Genomic DNA, 21,424 nt, shown 5'->3' on the forward strand with positions numbered 1-21,424 from the left:
TAATTTTAACCATATAAAAGATACTTACAGATCTTAACCCTGTGTGTATAGGGTTTCTTCCAAGACTGTTTGTTTGATGTGTGTGAGCTGGATGGAGCTCATTCTGCATTGTGTGAAGCAATAGAGTCGTACGTCAACGAATGTCAGGACCGTGGCGTCACAATTGGACCCTGGAGAAACAGCACCTTCTGTCGTATGTCTGAAAAATACATATTCCTCAACCACAAACTCGAACAAAAACTGCTGACATCAATGGCTTGCACTATTTCTCATACTGTCAGATAGAGTGAAGTTTATGACTAGTACTAAAACACATTCTTCCTCTCCAGCTCTGAAATGCCCACCCAACAGTCATTTTGAGTCATGTGCCCCAATTTGCCAACCTTCCTGTAACCCAATTCCACCAAATCAGTGCACTGGACCTTGTTCTGAAGGATGTGTTTGTGACCCTGGATACATCCTCAGTGCTGGCCAGTGCGTGAAAGAAGACACATGTGGCTGCAGGCATAATGGAAATTATTATCAGGTGAGGAAACTGTATGTGGAATCATTTAGGACAGTGATGGTTTGTTATAGTCAATCAAGTAGTATTTTTCATCAAACTAACATATTTCTTCTCTGCATGGATTTAGCCAGGTGAAGAGTTCTACACCAAGGACTGTGAGCTACTGTGTAAGTGTAACCCCCCGTTCGTTTCCTGTAGCGCTGCTGACTGTCCACCAATGGAACAGTGTGGAGTACAGGATGGTGTAATTGGGTGTTACCCAGAAGGTGAGTACTTTGGTTAACTCCGTAAGTGTGTTTCCATTCACATTAAAATAGGATTTCAGTCAGACTAAAGCAATAATATGTCTTTTTTAACATATGAACAATTTAGTCTGAAATAATTTTTGCATCATTTTGTAATCAAATCATACATGTGATTGTATCTTAACTTTGTCTAGCCTGTACGTGTTAATCAGACTACAACTGGTCTCAGTGCTGTGTGCATGCTTTGAAAGATGTGACATGCAATGTGTATTTAATTCTTCAAATACTCGATAACGTATTGTGTCATGCATACTTAGACAAAGAGCGGGAAAATGCGGCTTGACTATGCATGTTGACTGTACATGTAAATGTACTTTATGTAATAGTATACTGTGGTCAGGTCATAGCACCACATACTTTTTTTCTTTTTTTATTATTATTATTCTTCCTCTTCTTTTTTTCTTCTTTTTATTACAAATAATGCACTATATACAATATTACATTATTATACAATATACTAAACAAACTACATATTCTTTAGCCCTTAACAAATGGTTGATTCATTTATAAAAAACTTAATTTCTTTTCACAATCCCCCAGGATCTCAAGACTGTATTATCTCTGGTGACCCTCATTATAACACCTTTGATGGCAAATACTACAGCTTCATGGGCACTTGCACCTACACTCTGGCCCGCACCTGTAAAAACAACACTGGTAAGCAATGGCCAAGACAGGGTGCAAAGATCCAAACATGCAATGAGTTTACAGTGCTTTGGTTATCAGTAGTTTTTATGGAGTAGCACAAAAATCCTATTCAGATTCAATGTGCATGAAATATTCCTGAAACAAAGTTCAAAAACTTTAATAGTTTAAACTTTAAAGTATAATCAACTTTTAAAACAACTTTACTTTCCTCTCTCCTGGGTCTGCAGGCCCCTGGTTCTCCATAGAGGGTAAGAATGAAGAGAGAGGAATTTCTGGTGTTTCTTACCTGAGGAAACTGTACGTGACTGTTGATGGTGTCACTGTGACAATGATGAAAAACAGGAGAACTCTGGTCAGTATCCACAGCAGCTGCCTTCATTAAACCACCACTGAAGTCATTCTGTAATCTTGAGATCAACAATTGAGATTTTAAGTCAACAGCTAAACTATATTTTAGTTTTTCTGAAATTTTCATTTCTGAGATTAAGTAAATGGACTATGGACATAACAGTTTTCATCTTAAATATTTTCTTTCAGTTGTTCCTAATCTGTTAATAATCAGAATATCTCTGTCCATTTTTCATTTCTTCAAGAATAATATTTCCTTTACAACAAAAGAAAAAAAATCTCTCAGTTCTTCTAGTCAAAGATAACATTAGTCTTCAATCCATCTCTATTGTTTATCTCTTTTTCACACATCCAGGTAAATGGACTCAGGGTGTCCCTCCCCCACTCGCCATCTCCGCTCATTTCTCTGTCTCTTGCTGGCCAATATGTAATCCTCACAACTTCGTTCGGCCTGGAGGTGAAGTGGGATGGCAACCATTACGCCAAGATCTCGGTTCCCAGGTACTAAAATTCTGAAAACAGCCTCAATGGAATATATACACAGTACATAACTCTGACCTGAAGAATTTGTCAGGAAACATTAAGATCCACCATGATTGTTAAGGGTTATAGGATTTGAGTAAATCCTGCAAAAGAAAAAACAAAAAGTGTCTCTAGGGAAACGAACATCTTTACATTAATCTCTCTCTCTTTTTTCCGCTCTCTCATATTTTCTCAGTTCCTACTATGACCAGATGTGTGGCCTGTGTGGAGACTACGATGGAAACCCTAATAATGACTTCACTAAGCCAGATGGCTCCCAATCTGACAGCTCACATCAGTTTGGCGACAGCTGGCAAACTGATGAGGACGAGGATGCAACGTCAGTACCTCTTTCTTTTCTGCATTTTATCAACTGCACATGCAGGTGTAATGAACTTAGGCCAGTAAGACTGTGCATGTAAACCTTACTCCCCTAGCCTCAAGAGGCATGTTAGCGACTGACGTTAGAGCCTGCTGCCGTTAGCGTCCTTGTTAGCACGCCCGCCTCCAACACCGGTTCGAATCCCCTCGAAGCGGGTAGAGTAGGACAGGTTATATTTGGTGCAGTTGAAACAGATAAGAGTGAGGTTTAGGGGGGCGAGTGTAACGCATGTAGGCCAGTAAGAGCTGTGTGTGTAAACCTCACTCCACTATCATCAGTCACTAGTGCCAGAGTCTGCGATCTTAAGTGTCCTTGTTAGCACGCCCGCCTCTCACACCAGAGACCCCGGTTCAAATCCCGCTCGAAGCGGGTTGAATAGGACCGGTCACACAGGCAGCACAATGTTTTGAGGATCAGGTCGATTTCATATGTTCGATGATGTTGTGTTTTCAGGTGCAAGCCTGACCCTGGACCTCAACCACCCTGTGATCCTGTGCTGGAGGGTGAGGTGTCAAACCCAGAGAACTGTGGGAGAATAACTGACACAAATGGACCTTTTAGGTTAGGACTTACCAAACCATGAAATTTCCAAATACTGCTAATAAACAAAGTTAAAATAATTTTTAGTGCTTAACAAATGTACACTTTCCCTTAAATTTGCTCCTCACAGGGACTGTATAAATGTGGTGGACCCATTGCCGTTCTTCCAGAGCTGTGTGTTTGATATGTGCCGTTATCAAGGGCTGCAGCAGGCCCTTTGTGACCAGCTTCAAGCTTACACTGATGCTTGCCTGAGTGCAGGTGCACCTGTCCATCAGTGGAGGGAGCCAGACTTCTGCCGTGAGTCACACTCTCTTATAGGATGTATCATATCGCACAGTGTATAACGTTTTAAACATATACTAAAGAAGTACAATTTGGCAACTTACATCCATGCAAGAATAACATTTCACATTCCCAGTGACAAACCTGCTTTAAGCTTTCTCTAATGCACAATATTAATTATTGAAATGGAGTTCAGGAGGTTGGAAAAAGACAGCTAGAGTCGATTACTTATGTTAGCTTTAGTCTTTTTGCTTTTATTATTTATTTGACTTCTATAACAGGAATCCCGTCACTGAGGGAAGAGGACATGAGACTGGGAAACTACATACTCCACATTGCATCCTCACTTCAGCCTTAATTTCACAGTCATTTACTGATGCTTTACCCCTTTTTTCTACAGCTCTGGTATGTCCTCCAAACAGCCATTACTCCATATGTGTGAGCTCCTGTCCGGAGACATGTCTGGGTATCAATGGACCACCGGGCTGCAGTGAGAAGTGTGTAGAGGGCTGTGAGTGCGACCCTGGCTTCATCCTCAGTGACAACAAATGTGTTCCTGTTAAAGACTGTGGCTGTGTGGACCCCTCAGGCTCCTACCACCCAGTGAGTTTAAAACCAGGGCCGACCCGTGGGCTTCTGGGGCCATGGACGAGATTGTGAAAATAACAACATTCATGAAACCACTGCAAAAATGACAGACATTCCTCTCAATGTGGCCATGTTTAGGTGAATGAGAGCTGGTCTCTGGAGGGCTGTAAGCAGAAGTGTACATGTGAGGGTGGAGGAACTATTCAGTGTTACGACACCAGCTGTCTTCCTAATGAGAGTTGCCAACTTGAAGATGGAGACTATGTCTGCAAACCAAGTGGTAACAATTATATTACTGGTTTATACATAATAATGTTTTGAGCACATGTACGGGTACATTTATTTACACATATTAACACATCGTGAATATACACACATGCAGTTATACACAAACCAATTGAAACTCCTGACAGATCTGGAACTTATATTTCTAACTTCATTTTTATCTTTCTCTTTAGATATAAGAATTTGTTTTGTCTCTATTGTATTGACCCTCATTGCCTCCTCTGATAGTAAAGTAGATCACTTCATGAGTACCTGCTCCTACTCGATCAAAAAATGACAAGATTTGTATAGCTAAACAACTCTTCGTGTGTTCCAACAGTGAACTGCCCTCCAGACTCTGAATACATTGATTGCGGCCCAGCCTGTATTCCTACCTGTGCAGAACCCTCCACCAACTGCTCTGGTTCTTGCATCAGCGGCTGTTTCTGTAAACCAGGATTTGTTTTCCGTGGCCGGCGCTGTGTTCCTATTGAGCAGTGTGGATGCCTGGATGAAGAAAACAATTATTTTGAGGTACAAGAGTTGTCGTTGATGTGAGGCTGCATTTTAATCCATTTCTGGGACCTAAGCCTTTGCTCTAAACTTGTTCTGTATTTACACTCAGCCTGGTGAGATCATTTTTGGAAATGGCTGTTCCAAGTTGTGTCGCTGTGCTGGCAACTACACTTTCGACTGTGTGGACAACAGCTGTGACCCTGTGACAGAAGAATGTCGGGAGGTTGGTGGAGTGCATGGCTGCTACCTTAAAGGTAATGTACAAAAAACCAACAACAATATTCCCTTGAACTATTTTAATTTTAATTTTTTTAATTATATCTTTGACATCAACATATTTTTCACTCACAGGAACTTCCACCTGTGTTGCTTCTGGTGATCCCCATTACACCACCTTTGATAAGCGGCGCTACGACTTCATGGGAAACTGTTCTTACCTGATGTCTGAACCTTGTAACAGCACAGATGTGCCTTACTTTGCTGTATACACAGACAATGAGAATCGCTACAACAATCTTTATATCAGCTATGTAAAAGCAGTTCATGTCCATGCGCTGGGAGTGATAGTGTCTATTCTGAAAGGAGGAACTGTGCAGGTCAGAGAAAAGAACATTCATTTCAATATTACTGCTAATGTACATATACTGTAGACATCTTATTTAGAGGCACATTCAAATAGACAGTTATGTTTTCTGACTTTTCTCAGGTCAATGGTACCAAAGTGAACATTCCTCTGAGTCCTGTCAGTGGTGTTGACATTTTTATGTCTGGCAAGCACTACACAGTGGTCTTGAACTTTGGAGTAACTGTACGTTACGATGGAAACCACTTTATGGACATCAAAGTTATCAAGGAGTGAGTATGGTTCTTATAAAAGTCTTTTTAATAACTATTACAACTTGATCCACTTTTAAATGTTTCTACATGCTTGTGATCATTTTACAGCTATGAGGACAAACTTTGTGGACTATGTGGGGACTACAACGGAGACCCTAAGGATGACTTCCAGACCCCGACTGGTGAACTGGTCCAAAACCCCAGTGACTTTGGCCACAGCTGGAACACAGACCCTGAGTAAGTTAATATGCAATGCACATGCTGTTAATTATAAAAGACTCATCTACAGTTTGTTATCTATCAATTCATATCATAGATGACTTAACTTTGATTCTGCCTTTCAGGTGTAACAAGCCAGAGGTCGACCCAACCCCAGGATGCACAGATGCTGAGCAGGAGTTGTATGAAGGGCCGGCTTACTGTGGTCTCATATTGGACACCAATGGCCCATTTGCTGCTTGCCATCCAAAAGTCAACCCAAATGTGAGTGAAGTCAAGTCAGATTATTTGAAATGCTTTAGTGTGTCATTTTAACCATATAAAAGATACTTACAGATCTTAACCCTGTGTGTATAGGGTTTCTTCCAAGACTGTTTGTTTGATGTGTGTGAGCTGGATGGAGCTCATTCTGCATTGTGTGAAGCAATAGAGTCGTACGTCAACGAATGTCAGGACCGTGGCGTCACAATTGGACCCTGGAGAAACAGCACCTTCTGTCGTATGTCTGAAAAATACATATTCCTCAACCACAAACTCGAACAAAAACTGCTGACATCAATGGCTTGCACTATTTCTCATACTGTCAGATAGAGTGAAGTTTATGACTAGTACTAAAACACATTCTTCCTCTCCAGCTCTGAAATGCCCACCCAACAGTCATTTTGAGTCATGTGCCCCAATTTGCCAACCTTCCTGTAACCCAATTCCACCAAATCAGTGCACTGGACCTTGTTCTGAAGGATGTGTTTGTGACCCTGGATACATCCTCAGTGCTGGCCAGTGCGTGAAAGAAGACACATGTGGCTGCAGGCATAATGGAAATTATTATCAGGTGAGGAAACTGTATGTGGAATCATTTAGGACAGTGATGGTTTGTTATAGTCAATCAAGTAGTATTTTTCATCAAACTAACATATTTCTTCTCTGCATGGATTTAGCCAGGTGAAGAGTTCTACACCAAGGACTGTGAGCTACTGTGTAAGTGTAACCCCCCGTTCGTTTCCTGTAGCGCTGCTGACTGTCCACCAATGGAACAGTGTGGAGTACAGGATGGTGTAATTGGGTGTTACCCAGAAGGTGAGTCCAATAGTTAGGTAAACTCAGTAAGTGCATTCTTATTCACTTTTCATCCATCCATCAAATTTCAGTCAGGCTAAAGCAATAATTGTCTTTTTTTTTATGTCTGCTTAAAATCATACTAGTCCAGTTTTGCAATGTTGAGCTAACAAATTTAGATACTAGCTCGGCTTTGTCCAGCATGTCCAGCATTATATGCATTAATAAGACAACAACTGGTCTTGGCTTGCATTAACTCTGAAAGACAGATGCTGTTTGTAATTTATCCTTCTTAATATTTGATTACACATTGTATCGTGTATATTTGGCTAGAGAAATGGAGACTCTAGCTTGACTATGCGTGTGAACTTACTTTATATAATAGCATACCATGGTAGTAGAATGTTGTATTACATGCAAACAGATTATAACATCACAAACTTTTCATTACCTACGAAAAGTATATCCGACAATATACTATTGCACTTTACACAAACTTTAGCACTTAAAAGATGGTTGATGTATTTAAAAATACTTAATCTTTTCACAATCCCCCAGGATCTCAAGACTGTATTATCTCTGGTGACCCTCATTATAACACCTTTGATGGCAAATACTACAGCTTCATGGGCACTTGCACCTACACTCTGGCCCGCACCTGTAAAAACAACACTGGTAAGCAATGGCTAAAACCCATGTTAAAACCATCCACAATCAGCAGTGACATTAGAATGCTTTGGTCAACAGTAGGTGTTATGGAGAAACAAAAAATCCTGCCATTCTTAATATTGATTCAATGTACATTAAATGTTCCCAAAATTAACTTAAAAATGAAGTTTAAATAAGAATTTTAAATAACTTTACTTTCCTCTCTCCTGGGTCTGCAGGCCCCTGGTTCTCCATAGAGGGTAAGAATGAAGAGAGAGGAATTTCTGGTCTTTCTTACCTGAGGAAACTGTACGTGACTGTTGATGGTGTCACTGTGACAATGATGAAAAACAGGAGAACTCTGGTCAGTATCCACAGCAGCTGCCTTCATTAAACCACCACTGAAGTCATTCTGTAATCTTGAGATCAACAATTGAGACAGCTAAAATATGTTTTAGTCTCTCTTAGATTATGGCATTAAGTAAATAAAGACAATAGTTTTGAGACACTCCTCATATCCAAAATATTTTCTTTCAGTTGTTCCTAATCTGTTCATAATCACATTTCTTCTAGTCAAAGATAACATTAGTCTTCAATCCATCTCTATTGTTTATCTCTTTTTCACAAATCCAGGTAAATGGACTCAGGGTGTCCCTCCCCCACTCGCCATCTCCGCTCATTTCTCTGTCTCTTGCTGGCCAATATGTAATCCTCACAACTACGTTCGGCCTGGAGGTGAAGTGGGACGGCAACCATTACGCCAAGATCTCTGTTCCCAGGTACTAAAACTCTGAAACAGCCTCATTGAAATATATACACAGTACATAACTCTGACCTGAAGAATTTGTCAGGAAACACTAAGATCCACCATGATTCTTGAAGGATTAGTTAACCCCAAAATTAAAATTCATTCATTTCTCACCCTCATGTCGTTCCAAACCAGTAACACTTTTGTTCATCTTCAGAACACAAATAAAGATCTTTTTAATGAAATCTGAGAGCTTTCTGTCCCTCTATTGACAGCCTACACAATTACCGCCTTCAAGTCCCAGAAAGGTAGTAAAGTAATCCATGTGACTCCAGTGGATTAACCTGGTTATGAAGTAACGTGAGTGCTTTCTTTGCACCAAAAAATGTAATTTACTCATAAATATGAATGTCTAACGCACGTTCATGTAACAACGTCCGCTCTCGTGTCAACACGCATGCGTCATGTTGCTCTCGTGAACATGGGCTGGAGATTCATATTTTGTAAATAAAATGGTAAATTGCATTTTTTTGCTCAAACAAAGCACTCATAAATTTGAGGCTAAACCTCTGGAGCCACATGGATTACTCTAATGATGTCTTTACTATCTTTCTGGGGGTTTAAAGTTGTGTAGACTGTCAATGGAGGGACAGAAAGCTCTCAGATTTCATTAAAAGATCTTCATTTGTGTTTCGAAAATGAACGAAAGTCTTACGAGTTAGGAACGACATGAGGGTGAGACATTAATGACAGATTTTCATTTTTGGGTGAACTAACCCTTTAAGGGTTATAGGATTCTTCCCACAAAAGAAAAAAAATCAAAAACCATTTCTGGGGAAATGAACATCTTAAAATTAATCCCTCTCGCTTTGTTCTTCTCTTACTCATCAGTTCCTACTATGACCAGATGTGTGGCCTGTGTGGGGACTACGACGGAAACCCTAATAATGACTTCACTAAGCCAGATGGCTCCCAATCTGACAGCTCACATCAGTTTGGCGACAGCTGGCAAACTGATGAGGACGAGGATGCAACGTCAGTACCTCTTTCTTTTCTGCATTTTATCAACTGCACATGCAGCACAGTGTTTTGAGGATTAGGTTGACTTCATTTGTTCAATGATGATGTGTTTTCAGATGCAAGCCTGACCCTGGACCTCAACCACCCTGTGATCCTGTGCTGGAGGGTGAGGTGTCAAACCCAGAGAACTGTGGGAGAATAACTGACACAAATGGACCCTTTAGGTTAGGACTTACCAAACCATGAAATTTCCAAATACTGCTAATAAACAATGATGAATAACTTTTAGTGCTTAAACATTGTACACTTTCCCTTAAATTTGCTCCTCACAGGGACTGTATAAATGTGGTGGACCCATTGCCGTTCTTCCAGAGCTGTGTGTTTGATATGTGCCGTTATCAAGGGCTGCAGCAGGCCCTTTGTGACCAGCTTCAAGCTTACACTGATGCTTGCCTGAGTGCAGGTGCACCTGTCCATCAGTGGAGGGAGCCAGGCTTCTGCCGTGAGTCATACTCACATGTCTCATATTGCATTAAGTGATGAACGGATTGAGAATGTGATAAAGCAGCAAAATTTGGCAACTTGCATCCGTACAAGAATGACATTTCATATTCCCAGTGAAGTCAGCTTTCAGCTCTCTCTAATGGACAAAATAAATTATTGAAGTAAATGTAGTTCAGGAGGTTGAAATAGGGCAGCTAGAGTTGAACACTTATGTTAACTTTAGCCTGATTGTTTTTATTATTTATGAAGCTTTTATGCCTTTAAAGGCCAGAGTGGTAGAGACAGGAATGCTGTCACATGGGGAAGAGGACACGGGACTGGGAAACTACATACTCCACATTGCATCCTCACTTCAGCCTTAATTTCACAGTCATTTACTGATGCTTTACCCCTTTTTTCTACAGCTCTGGTATGTCCTCCAAACAGCCATTACTCCATATGTGTGAGCTCCTGTCCGGAGACATGTCTGGGTATCAATGGACCACCGGGCTGCAGTGAGAAGTGTGTAGAGGGCTGTGAGTGCGACCCTGGCTTCATCCTCAGTGACAACAAATGTGTTCCTGTTAAAGACTGTGGCTGTGTGGACCCCTCAGGCTCCTACCACCCAGTGAGTTTAAAACCAGGGCCGACCCGTGGGCTTTTGGGCCCATGGACAAGATTATGAAAATAATATAAAAAATTTTGATCAAAACATCCACAAAACCATTGCAACCATGACAAGTTATTTTAAAAGTATAAAAATGTCCCAAGTTCTCGAATCATCCATGATGTTATTGATCTATTTCTCTGTTAATGAGGTCTTATAGAATAAATAAATATTCAGACCTCTTGAAGAGCAGATATTCGTAGAAACTTTAGTTTGCATAGTAATTGTTTGTCATATTATTCTTCAGAAAATGTGACAAACACATTGTGTCTTTCATTAAAAATGCTTCGACTGGATGTTTTAACAAATAGGTTGAGTAAATAATTCAACAAAAGAACACAAGCCTCTGCTGTGCAAGACACGTTTTAATCCAATGAGCGTATCACATGCCGCAAAGTCATTAGGTGCTTCATTCGAATTGTAGTGGTGGCTTGAAGGCCGGTTGTTGTATCAAATTCGATTCAAAAGGATACGGAGCCATCTGCTCTCTAATCGCTCTCGCGGTACTCTGATGTCATACACCGATCGGTCTGTGCAGCGCCTCTTCAAGTCGAACACACCTATTGCCTGATAGGGCAATTTGCCTAAGTTGCCTAAGCTTTCGGACGCAGCCAGTAAGACGCTTTCGCTACCTACTGGCGTAACACAGTCACTGAACAAATCATTTGGCTAAATGAACCTTTTTGGTGAACTGATCAAAGGAATCGAGTCACTGGGATAAATCATAGTCTATAGGATTGCTTAAAACATAGTGAAGATTTATTTTATTAATATAAGCCATTCAGGTTTAAAAAAAAAAAATGTGGTTAATGTTTTAACACATTCCTCTCAATGTGGCCATGTTTAGGTGAATGAGAGCTGGTATCTGGAGAGCTGTACGCAGAAGTGTACATGTGAGGGTGGAGGAACTATTCAGTGTTACAACACCAGCTGTCTTCCTACTGAGAGTTGCCAACTTCAAGATGGAGACTATGTCTGCAAACCACTTGGTAACAAATATATACTGGTTTACACTTAGTACAGTTTTTAGCATGTGCACTGGTATATTTGTTTACACATCTTATCACATACACGCAACTGCACAAACCTGTTGAGACATGGAACTCTTTTTTTTTTATCTCCCCATTTTTATCTCTTTTAGGTACAGGCATTTGCTCTGTTTCTGGTGACCCTCATTATAACTCCTTTGATGATAAAGTACATCACTTCATGGGTGCCTGCTCCTACACTCTCACTAAGCCCTGTAATGAGACCTCCGGCTTGCCATACTTTTCTGTGGAGACACAGAACGAGCACAGAGACAATAATAAGAAAGTGTCTTATGTAAGATCTGTTATCATCAATGTCCATGACACAAAGGTCATTTTGGGCAAGGGTCGCAAAGTTCAGGTAAGGGACATTTCTGAGATTTGTGAGAGCTAAATAACAGATTAGAGAAGATCAGAACTGTGGTGCATACGTAAGCTTACCTTATTCCTACATCCTGCAGGTGAATGGAGTTCAGGTCACTGTGCCTGTCACACTTCCAAACGGTATCAAGATCTTCCTAAGTGGCAAATTTGTGGTGCTTGAGACAGACTTTGGATTGCGTGTCCGTTTTGATGGAAATCATCATGCAGATGTCACCCTGCCTTCCTCCTACAGCGGACTGTTATGTGGACTCTGTGGTAAAGACTGCAAATTCAATTATCTCACTTTATTGATGATTATAATGAAGACTCAAGAGTTGCTACTAATCAAATATTAATAGTCTTATATGATTCATTTAAATAATGATAATATATTACAGGAAACTATAATGATAATCCTGATGATGACAACATTAAGCCAGATGGAAAGCCAACAGACAGCACCAATGAGCTTGGAGAGAGCTGGCAGGTGCCCGATGACAGACCCGAGTAAGTTAAAAGCATATTTAACTGTGCACTGCACCAGTAATAGAAAGGTTTTGTTCTTTTTTATTTTTTATAAATATGCTCTTTTTATCATTGAAGCTTTAATCATTCATGCCTTTCGTATCTCGCATAGTTGTACTCATGACGGAGGAGACATTGAATGTGATGACAAGATCCAGAGTGAAGCTACGAAACCTACTAGCTGTGGCATGATCACCGATCCAAATGGTGGGACACACATACACTCAAACATACATTTTAAAACACTTTGATGATGAGGTCCCTGATCAAATTCATAAAACATTAAAAAAATTCTGTTCTATCTGTTCTATCTTTCGTAGGTGTTTTATTTAATTTGGTTTCTTATTCATTATGTGCTTTTTTTTGTTTTTTAAATCATTTCAAATCAGCATATGATTTGGTTGCAGGATATAATAATTTAACAGTGTTTTGGGGCTTAGTGTTACTTTTCTCAATCACCCATAATTATTGTCCACTTTGTTCCCCTCAGGTTGGATTGTTTGTTATAATTAGAAATTGTGGCTTATGCCAGAGTTATTATAGTTATCTGAAATAAAAAATAAAAAATTATAGCTTTAAAAAAAACAAAAACCTGTTAACTGAAATGAATCAAAAAAAAAAAAAAAAACATTAACTTATTTATTTCAGCTGATTGCCAAGGCAACATTTCTCATCTTCATTTAGTTTAACTTTATGTACTAAAATAACTAAATCTAAAACCGAAAAAAATCTAATAGAAATCTAAAATCTAAAAAAGAAAAAAGAAAAAAAGAAAAATCTATAGACATTTAAAAAAAAAAAAAAAAACATACAACAAAATTACTAAAACTTTAACTAAAATTAAAATTATATACAAATAAAAAACTATAATAATATCTGAATGATATTAAAACGAATAACACTGCTAATGACCTGAATGTCAAGACTAAAGTGTGCAAGAGTCCTCATTGCTCTATTTATGCTTCTATTCCAGCACATCTGTTCATTTCATTGATTTTCTCAGTTTTATTGGGCCGTTCTTCTGACACCTGTTTTGTGCACCATTAAAGCCTATTCATCATTATTTTCCCAGGAATCTTCAAGCCATGTCATGCAGTGGTGCCTCCCGAGCCTTACTTTGAGAACTGTGTGTTTGATCAGTGTGGCACCGGTGGCGCCGCAGTGGCACTGTGCCAAGCTATTCAAAGCTATGCTGACCTGTGCGCTCAAGCTGGGGTGCCAATTAACTGGAGAAATAACACCTTCTGCCGTAAGTGTTTGAGCCCTACAGGCATTCTGTAAAGCGCCCTTTAAAACCTGCTATTAACTGTATCCTGGTATCCTTTTTAAGACTTTGTAGTGTGCACCCTTCAATTAGAGAGCCTTCAATAGGTGCTGTTTCTCTCTTTTGTTGCTAAAGTGGCTGAGTTAAAATGGTTGTACTTTTGTCTCTCCTTCTCCGACCATTGTTTCCAGTTTCTCGTCTATCCTATTCCCACTATTTTCATTCCTTTGTTCTCATTGTTCTCATCTGTTTATTGAACACCACTCCTTTATTTCCATTTCTTGCAGCTATTAAATGTCAGGTTGGTAGTCACTATGAGCCTTGTGGTTCAGCGTGTCCAGCCAGTTGTCAGGACCCTGGATCTGAAGGCACTTGTACTGAGCCCTGTGTTGAGGGATGTGTGTGTGACCCTGGATTTGTCCTTAGTGGAGACCAGTGTGTGCCCTTCAAGGAGTGTGGTTGCACTGACAAAGACAACAACTACAGGCCTGTGAGTGGTTCTTTAGAAGATTGAATGAAACTTTTACTTATGTTTTCACGTTTTAAACAATTTCATCTCAAAAAAAAGATATTAAATAATATAAATAATATAACTGAATAATAGTTTAATTCAGTTCATTTTTGTTTCTAGTTTCCTTTGTGCAATCAAATTATTAATTCATTTCAATTTGTTTTTCAGGTTGGAGACAGCTGGTTCACAAAAGATGACTGCACAGAGCGCTGTGTTTGTTCACCTTTCAATAACGTGACATGCGAGGCATGGCAGTGCGGTCCCGCTCAGGAATGTAAAGTCAATGAGGGTCAGCTGGGCTGTGTGAATACAGGTACATACTCTACCAAAAACAAATGTTCATCCATCCATCCATCCATACATACATACATCTCTCTATCTGTCAGACAGACTACTAACTGGCCTTCTTTGCAGGAGTGGGCATTTGCCACATTGCTGGTGATCCTCACTACTACACATTTGACGGGATCATGCACACCTTCATGGGTACCTGCACTTACACGCTGGTGGCAATATGCAACATCTCTATGGTGACACCCTTCACCATTGTGGCCAAGAACGAAGAACGCGGCCAGCCAGAAGCTTCGTATGTTCGCTCCGTGACCGTCTACCTGCCCACTGCCAACATCACCATCAGCAAGAACGGAAGAGTACTGGTGAGAGTCCGAGAAGGAAAGAGGAAGAGATGGAGTAGTGGTTTTAACTATGTTGCATTTGCATGTCTTCTGATTAGACAGTGAAATATTGCATACGATTCTAAACCATATGTATTCAGTGATCTTATTGTGCTAAATCTCTGGCCTGTACTCACATTTGTTTTCTCCTCCGACTAGCTGAATGAACGCAGGATAAAGACCCCCTACGACATCACTGCAGCCAAGGCACGGGTGTTTAGCAGTGGAGTAAACACCATACTAGACACTGACTTTGGCCTGATTGTGAAGTTTGATGGAGTGCACCATATTGAGATCACAGTGCCTGGAGACTATTTCAACAAGGTATGAAACTACACAAAAACAAAACTAGAACATCACTCTACTTTGTTTTTGTACTAAATATATTCTTTTGATACTGACATATGATTAATAAACCAGACGGTTCCCTTTTTGTCAGAATATCTGAACTGCATTTAAGATTTTCCACAAGAAGCAAAACACACTTTTTCTGTCCTTCAACATTTCTATTATAGGTGTGTGGAATGTGCGGTAACTACAACGGCGATTCATCTGACGATAACTTGATGCCTGATGGCAAACCGGCCGAAAATGCCATTGAACTTGGTAACAGCTGGAAAGCAGAGGGAGACAGTGATCCTGGGTGAGTGTTAGATTATTTGGTGCCTCTAAGCACCTCTCCATAATTCAGAAATAAACAAATCTAGATAAATAGCACTTATGATGCATATGAATTTGAGGCATCATGGTGAAAAATTAACAGAGTTCCACTTTTTTCATTCTTCTGTTGTATTCATCCGTTCCTTGTTCCTCCATCCGCAGCTGCAAACCTGATCCAAGACCTGAAGACAAACCCAACTGTGACGAGAATGAGGAAGAAATCTTCCAGTCACAATGCGCAGCTTCGATCCTGTCTGATCTCTTCAAGCCCTGTCACTCTCTCATTCCTCCAGAAGCCTTTCTGGGGAACTGTGTCTATGACATGTGCGAATATGATGGCATGCAGTCGACTCTGTGCGACAACATTGAGGCTTACGCCCAGGCCTGTTATAGCGCTGGAATCAAGATCAGCTGGAGGAACAGCACATTCTGCCGTAAGTGAAAGAGAGAGGGAAGAAAAGGCGAAGAGATGTGCTGAGAATGTTATGCTAAGCTGGGTGACAGCTGGGAGAAATGGTCTCTAAATATGTCAGAGAATCATTGTAATTTAAGTTCAATGCATCATACCTCTTTCCTTTTGTGTGTTTTTATTTCCAGCTCTCCCATGCCCACCAAACAGTCACTATTCTGACTGCACAGCACCATGTCCTCCTACTTGTGCCGACCTCTTCCCCATATTCTGCCCATTACCACCCAATAGCTGTGTTGAAGGCTGCCAGTGCAATGCAGGCTTCGTGTTAAGTGATGGCAAGTGTGTTCCCCTCTCAAGCTGTGGATGTGTTGACAGCAGTGGAGAGTATCATGAGGTGAGTAAACTTTGGGGCTAAAAAACACAAAAAACATCAGCTTTCCTTAAAGGGATAGTTCACCCAAAAATGAACATTTTGTCATCATTTACTCACCCTCATGTTGTTCCAAACCTGTATGGATTTCATTCTTCTGTTGAACACAAAAGAAGATATTTTAAAGAATGTTGGTAACCAGACAGTTGATGGCAGCCATTGACTTCCATTGTATTTTTTTTTCCTGCTATGGAAGTCAATGGCTACCGTCTACTCTTTGATTACCAAACTAACATTCTTTAAAATATTTTATTTTGTGTTCAACAGAAGAAAGAAACTTATATAGGTTTGGAATAGGGTAAGTGATGACAAAATTTTCATTTTTGGGTGATCTGTCGCTTTAATACTAGAATGCTATGATGGTTGACTGAAATATTGAGATATTACACTATTGTTCAAAAGTTGTTGGTCTGATTTTTTTTTTTTTTTTTAAGAAAATTTATACTTTTCAGCAATTGCACATTCATTTGATCAGAAATTCAGTAAAAAAAATAAAATAATAATAATGTTACAAATTATTCTGAACTTTCCATTCTTCAAAAAATCCTGAAGACAATTATCTTAATTATTTCCACAAAAATAAGCAGCACAAATGATTTCAACATTGATAATAAAAATAAATGTTTCCTAATTTCTAAAGGATCATGTGACTATGAAGAATGGAGTAATGGCTGCTGAAAATTCAGCTTTGCATCACATGAATAAATTACACTTTACTGTTATTTTTTATTTATTTATTTATTGTTCAAATAAATACAGCTTTACTGAGCCTTCTTAGAGACTTTTTCTAACGTTAAAAATCTTACCGACCCCAAACCTTTGAATGGTAGTGTATATATATTGAAGACATCTATTCTTCAAATCTATCCTTTTCTATTCCATTCTTCAAAACTCTTCTATTCTTCATCTCACGATTGATATCATTTTCTATGTAAATGTATAATGTGCAAAGACATATAATGTGCTTAAAGAATATATTAGAAAAAAGTGCTGTAAAGATGACTGTGCTTTTATTTTATATGTCAAATAATAGTAATGCCTGGTATACATTTCAGGTGGGAGATTCGTGGATAACTGACCACTGCGAACAGAGGTGCAGCTGCAGCCTTGGAGGACTGCTGTCCTGCACATCCTTTGAATGCAATGAGAACTCAATCTGTGATCTTGACAGCAATGGAGACCGTTACTGCAAACCTGAGAGTGAGTTTTGCAATGCGAAACACTAAGAAAGAGGGAAAAATGTGGGCCTGGTGGGCATCTAAAGAAATGCATATCTTAGACCCTCTAAGCAGTTTCCAGATTAGTCTTAATGTCCACCCCAGGGATGAACTAACTCAAACTTCTTTTACTTTTCGCAGAATTCGATGACTGCAATATTGCTGGGGACCCTCACTATCGAACCTTTGACAATTACAATCACCACTACCAGGGAGCGTATACGTATGTATTAACCAAAGGAAACAATCTGCCAAGCTCCCTCACCCCTTTCACTGTCCGCGGCAAAAACCAAAGGCAGGGAGGAATCAGTCGGGTGTCCCTTCTGCACGAGGTCTATGTGGACGTGTACGGCATTAGTGTTCGCATGCAACAGAAGAAGAAAGTGCTGGTGAGAGAATCATGGGATATGTAGTCAGTCCTAATAGCTGTATCTAACAGACTTTCAAACCACTGCTACTTCATACGTGGATTACACTATATAGTAAAAACAAGTCTTCTGCATTGTTTTCCTCCACCAGGTCAATGGCGAGAAAGTTGGTCTACCGTACAGTCCTGTACAGGGAGTTAACATTAAAACCAAGTCTCGCTTTGTTATGCTCACAACTGACTTTGGCCTTTCTGTGCGCTTTGATGGCAGTTCCCAAGGAGGTACAAGACCAAATCTCAAACTTAAAACGAATATTAGAAAAGGATTTTTTGTAATGCCTAGCTTGCTTATTTTTTGAAGTATATAATCACAAACACTCTCTCTCTTTCTCTTTCTCTTCCTCTCACCTAAAGTGGTGAGTCTTCCTAGCGTATACAGATCTCGTGTGCTCGGTCTGTGTGGTAATTATGATGGACGCACCAGTAACGAGTACACAAAACCAGACGGCACAGTTACGCGCAACCTCAATGAGTTTGGAGACAGCTGGAGAGTAACTGACAAAGATGGGGCTAGTCTTCGGATCACACCCCTACCGAAGATGGTGCACCTGCACAAGTACGGGAGAATCTATGCATTATAAATCAGCTGGGATGAAAATTCTCATGGAGTTCACCCTAACCATATAAAATAACCTGAAATGAATCATCTGAATTTATCCTACTCCTAAAAATCCTGTCTTCTTTACGATTAGGCGTGAAGTGGAGGAAGATCTAGATTCAGGGTTTGAGACGGCGGGCTGCACAGATGATCAGGTGACTGAGCTGAGCGGGAATAAACAGTGTGGGGCTCTCAGTGACCCTGATGGTCCTTTCGCTGCCTGCAATGCTGTGGTCGAACCAAACGTGTTCCAGGAGTGAGTAATGTGTGCATTTGTTTGTGTGTGAGGGTGTGTACACTCTAGGGACAGCAAGTACTGTGTGAGTTAGAGAATAACATAATGTGTAGTGGGTGTGTATTGCACTAACTCTGAATGAGAGCATGTGTTATGTGCATTGTGTTTGACTGAGATAAACTCTTGATTTATGGGTGTTGGTGCGGATTCACTTCATGACCGTGTGTGTGTGTGCATTGCAGGGATTGTGTGTTTGACCTGTGTGCTGAGCCGGGCAGTGAAGTACTGCGCTGTGAAAGTTATGCCGTCTACGCTCGGGCTTGCCAAGATCAGGGTGTCCAAATAAAGCCATGGAGACAGGAGCTGAAGTGTGGTAAGACAAAAAAATCAATAAATCAATAAATAAATCAAAATCTTACAAAAATCTCAAAAGCTTACAGTGACAGTCAATATTAGGTAGTTATCATGTTTTTCACTTTAGAATACTGATCCAAATAATAAGTAGTTCCTTTAGAACGATGTAGTAACACTTGATTCATTACTAGTAAGTTACTGTTACCTTTTATTTTATATTATTCATTATTCATGTTAATTATAAACCTGTATATAGTAGTTCTCTAGGAAGTATGAAAAAAAATAGTATTTACTGATTAGCTAATAGTGAACTACCACATTCAACTGAGCGCTAGTACTTAATTAGTTTCTTGTTAGTTAATAGTAGTTACTAGAATGTTAATAGTGCATTACTCATTTGTTCCAGTGTAGTTATTCATTAATGAAGGAACAGTATTCTAAAGTGTTACCAATACTTCTTTCAAAACACTTACTGACCCTAAACATTTGGTAGTGTATGTAAAAAACTATAAATGAATTTGTTTCCTCTTTCGCATATAATTTCCTGATTGTTTGTGTTTGTGATCACATTCAGATCTGCAATGTGGGGCCAACAGCACCTACTCCTTCTGTATGACTCCATGCCCGGCGTCCTGCGCAGACCTTGCGGCTCCTTCGGAGTGCGAGCAAACAGAATGTGTGGAGGGATGTCAGTGCGCCTCTGGCTTTGTCCTGAGCGACCAAGACTGTGTGCCTTACAGCCAGTGTGGATGCACTTACCTAGATCGCTACTATTTGGTGAGGCTTTTGATGCATGTAATATACTACAGGTTAAAGGTTATGATGTAACATGAATTGTACCAAAAAATGAAACAAGACATTGCACTTGCTGATCATGCTTCTCTGAACTCTACAGCTCAAGGAGACATTTGTGACAGACGATTGTTCACAGAGTTGTGAGTGCACTACAACTGGTGCTGTGTGTCAAGCAAAGAGCTGTGGAGACAACGAGATCTGCACTGTGTACGAGACCAAACGCGACTGTTATAAAAGTGAGCATTTGATTGAGATTACTTTACTCTTAAAGCATTTTATCAATGAATATTGGATATTCTGGCTCGAAATATATGTGATAAATATATCATGCATAGCTTGAGACCTTTCTTAGTCCACAAATAATATCGGATAGGATATTATGTGGATTCATTATCATATTACGGGTGCTTCAGAAGAGTAGCGCACTGATTTGTAACTTCTTTTGCTCTCTATCTCTCTCAGTGAGTCCGTGTTTGAGCTCACCCTGTCAGAACGATGGTACCTGTGTGGTCAAAACAGATGGTTCTGGGTACACCTGCACTTGCTCTGAAGGTTTTGAGGGCACAAACTGTGAGCTCTTTAAAGTCCCCACTGAGGATGAGGAAGGCCTGGGTAAGTGAATGTGAAAATACTGTATTCTTTAATGCTTAAAAATGAAACCATATATGCCAGTGATGTGTAATCAGAGTTTTTACCTGCTTGCTGTTTTATAGATAAAACATCCATCATCTTGATTGGAGTCCTCGTGCCGCTTGGCGTCATCCTCATAGTCACTGCAATTGCGTGCATTTACAAGAAGTGCTGGTAAAGCCCATTTAAAGAATAAACTCTTATCAAAAACACTGATCGTGCTATGATGTCAAAAATGTGAAAGCCAAGCAAATAAAATAATTTGAATTTTGTATTGTTTTTTTTTTTTATTAAATGTATGATTTTTTTATCTCTTTTTACACAGCCGCAAGAAAAAGTCTTACGAGGCAAGTAAAATTGAACTGAGCAAAACAGGTACGTGATAACTGATTGTCTTTCTAAAACACCATAAAAACTGAGAAGTATAATATGAGCTGTAATATGAGTGTTTTTGTTCACAGCGCATCCCTATAAAAATCTGGATGATAGTAAGCAGGGAGCAGACAACAGCGAGCTGAAGGGAACAACATTCTGAACTGTTTTTTGACATTGATTTGCTGATATGTGCAGATTTCTTTAAAATATTTATTCACTTTAAACGTCTTTGTGGAATATGTGAAATAACTGGTAAAACCTCTGTTAATAGTTTTTCAACCTTTCAGTAACTTATTTGTAAACTTTATTGTAATTTTTGGTGTGAGGTATGAGGTGTGATATGAT

At 39.7% G+C, this 21,424-nt stretch overlaps 1 protein-coding gene across 1 annotated transcript in view; it reads left to right on the forward strand.

Annotated features, from left to right (window-relative positions):
- Nucleotides 1–21,335, forward strand: part of zanl (zonadhesin, like) — a gene marked incomplete at its 5' end in the record, with an annotated part of 39,441 nt that extends 18,106 nt beyond the window's left edge. The window contains 52 exon segments of the mRNA XM_079865808.1: nucleotides 52–193; nucleotides 330–526; nucleotides 633–771; nucleotides 1,351–1,467; nucleotides 1,686–1,810; nucleotides 2,162–2,307; nucleotides 2,525–2,668; nucleotides 3,164–3,271; nucleotides 3,381–3,550; nucleotides 3,936–4,138; nucleotides 4,262–4,403; nucleotides 4,728–4,921; nucleotides 5,013–5,157; nucleotides 5,255–5,499; nucleotides 5,610–5,758; nucleotides 5,849–5,977; nucleotides 6,085–6,223; nucleotides 6,317–6,458; nucleotides 6,595–6,791; nucleotides 6,898–7,036; nucleotides 7,574–7,690; nucleotides 7,903–8,027; nucleotides 8,297–8,442; nucleotides 9,303–9,446; nucleotides 9,548–9,655; nucleotides 9,764–9,933; nucleotides 10,340–10,542; nucleotides 11,429–11,570; nucleotides 11,723–11,970; nucleotides 12,071–12,248; nucleotides 12,371–12,479; nucleotides 12,610–12,704; nucleotides 13,570–13,746; nucleotides 14,049–14,251; nucleotides 14,441–14,585; nucleotides 14,687–14,928; nucleotides 15,106–15,270; nucleotides 15,462–15,589; nucleotides 15,769–16,040; nucleotides 16,204–16,412; nucleotides 17,504–17,648; nucleotides 17,807–18,054; nucleotides 18,185–18,314; nucleotides 18,447–18,648; nucleotides 18,785–18,946; nucleotides 19,168–19,298; nucleotides 19,854–20,056; nucleotides 20,175–20,310; nucleotides 20,537–20,686; nucleotides 20,788–20,878; nucleotides 21,030–21,079; nucleotides 21,166–21,335. Coding sequence (XP_079721934.1) covers nucleotides 52–193; nucleotides 330–526; nucleotides 633–771; nucleotides 1,351–1,467; nucleotides 1,686–1,810; nucleotides 2,162–2,307; nucleotides 2,525–2,668; nucleotides 3,164–3,271; nucleotides 3,381–3,550; nucleotides 3,936–4,138; nucleotides 4,262–4,403; nucleotides 4,728–4,921; nucleotides 5,013–5,157; nucleotides 5,255–5,499; nucleotides 5,610–5,758; nucleotides 5,849–5,977; nucleotides 6,085–6,223; nucleotides 6,317–6,458; nucleotides 6,595–6,791; nucleotides 6,898–7,036; nucleotides 7,574–7,690; nucleotides 7,903–8,027; nucleotides 8,297–8,442; nucleotides 9,303–9,446; nucleotides 9,548–9,655; nucleotides 9,764–9,933; nucleotides 10,340–10,542; nucleotides 11,429–11,570; nucleotides 11,723–11,970; nucleotides 12,071–12,248; nucleotides 12,371–12,479; nucleotides 12,610–12,704; nucleotides 13,570–13,746; nucleotides 14,049–14,251; nucleotides 14,441–14,585; nucleotides 14,687–14,928; nucleotides 15,106–15,270; nucleotides 15,462–15,589; nucleotides 15,769–16,040; nucleotides 16,204–16,412; nucleotides 17,504–17,648; nucleotides 17,807–18,054; nucleotides 18,185–18,314; nucleotides 18,447–18,648; nucleotides 18,785–18,946; nucleotides 19,168–19,298; nucleotides 19,854–20,056; nucleotides 20,175–20,310; nucleotides 20,537–20,686; nucleotides 20,788–20,878; nucleotides 21,030–21,079; nucleotides 21,166–21,239 — 8,160 coding nt within the window. The 3' untranslated portion in view covers nucleotides 21,240–21,335.
- Between the last annotated feature and the right edge of the window lie 89 nt (nucleotides 21,336–21,424).

This window comes from Squalius cephalus (assembly GCF_949319135.1).
Source record: "Squalius cephalus genome assembly, chromosome: 3".
NCBI classification, from domain to species: Eukaryota; Metazoa; Chordata; class Actinopteri; order Cypriniformes; family Leuciscidae; genus Squalius; species Squalius cephalus.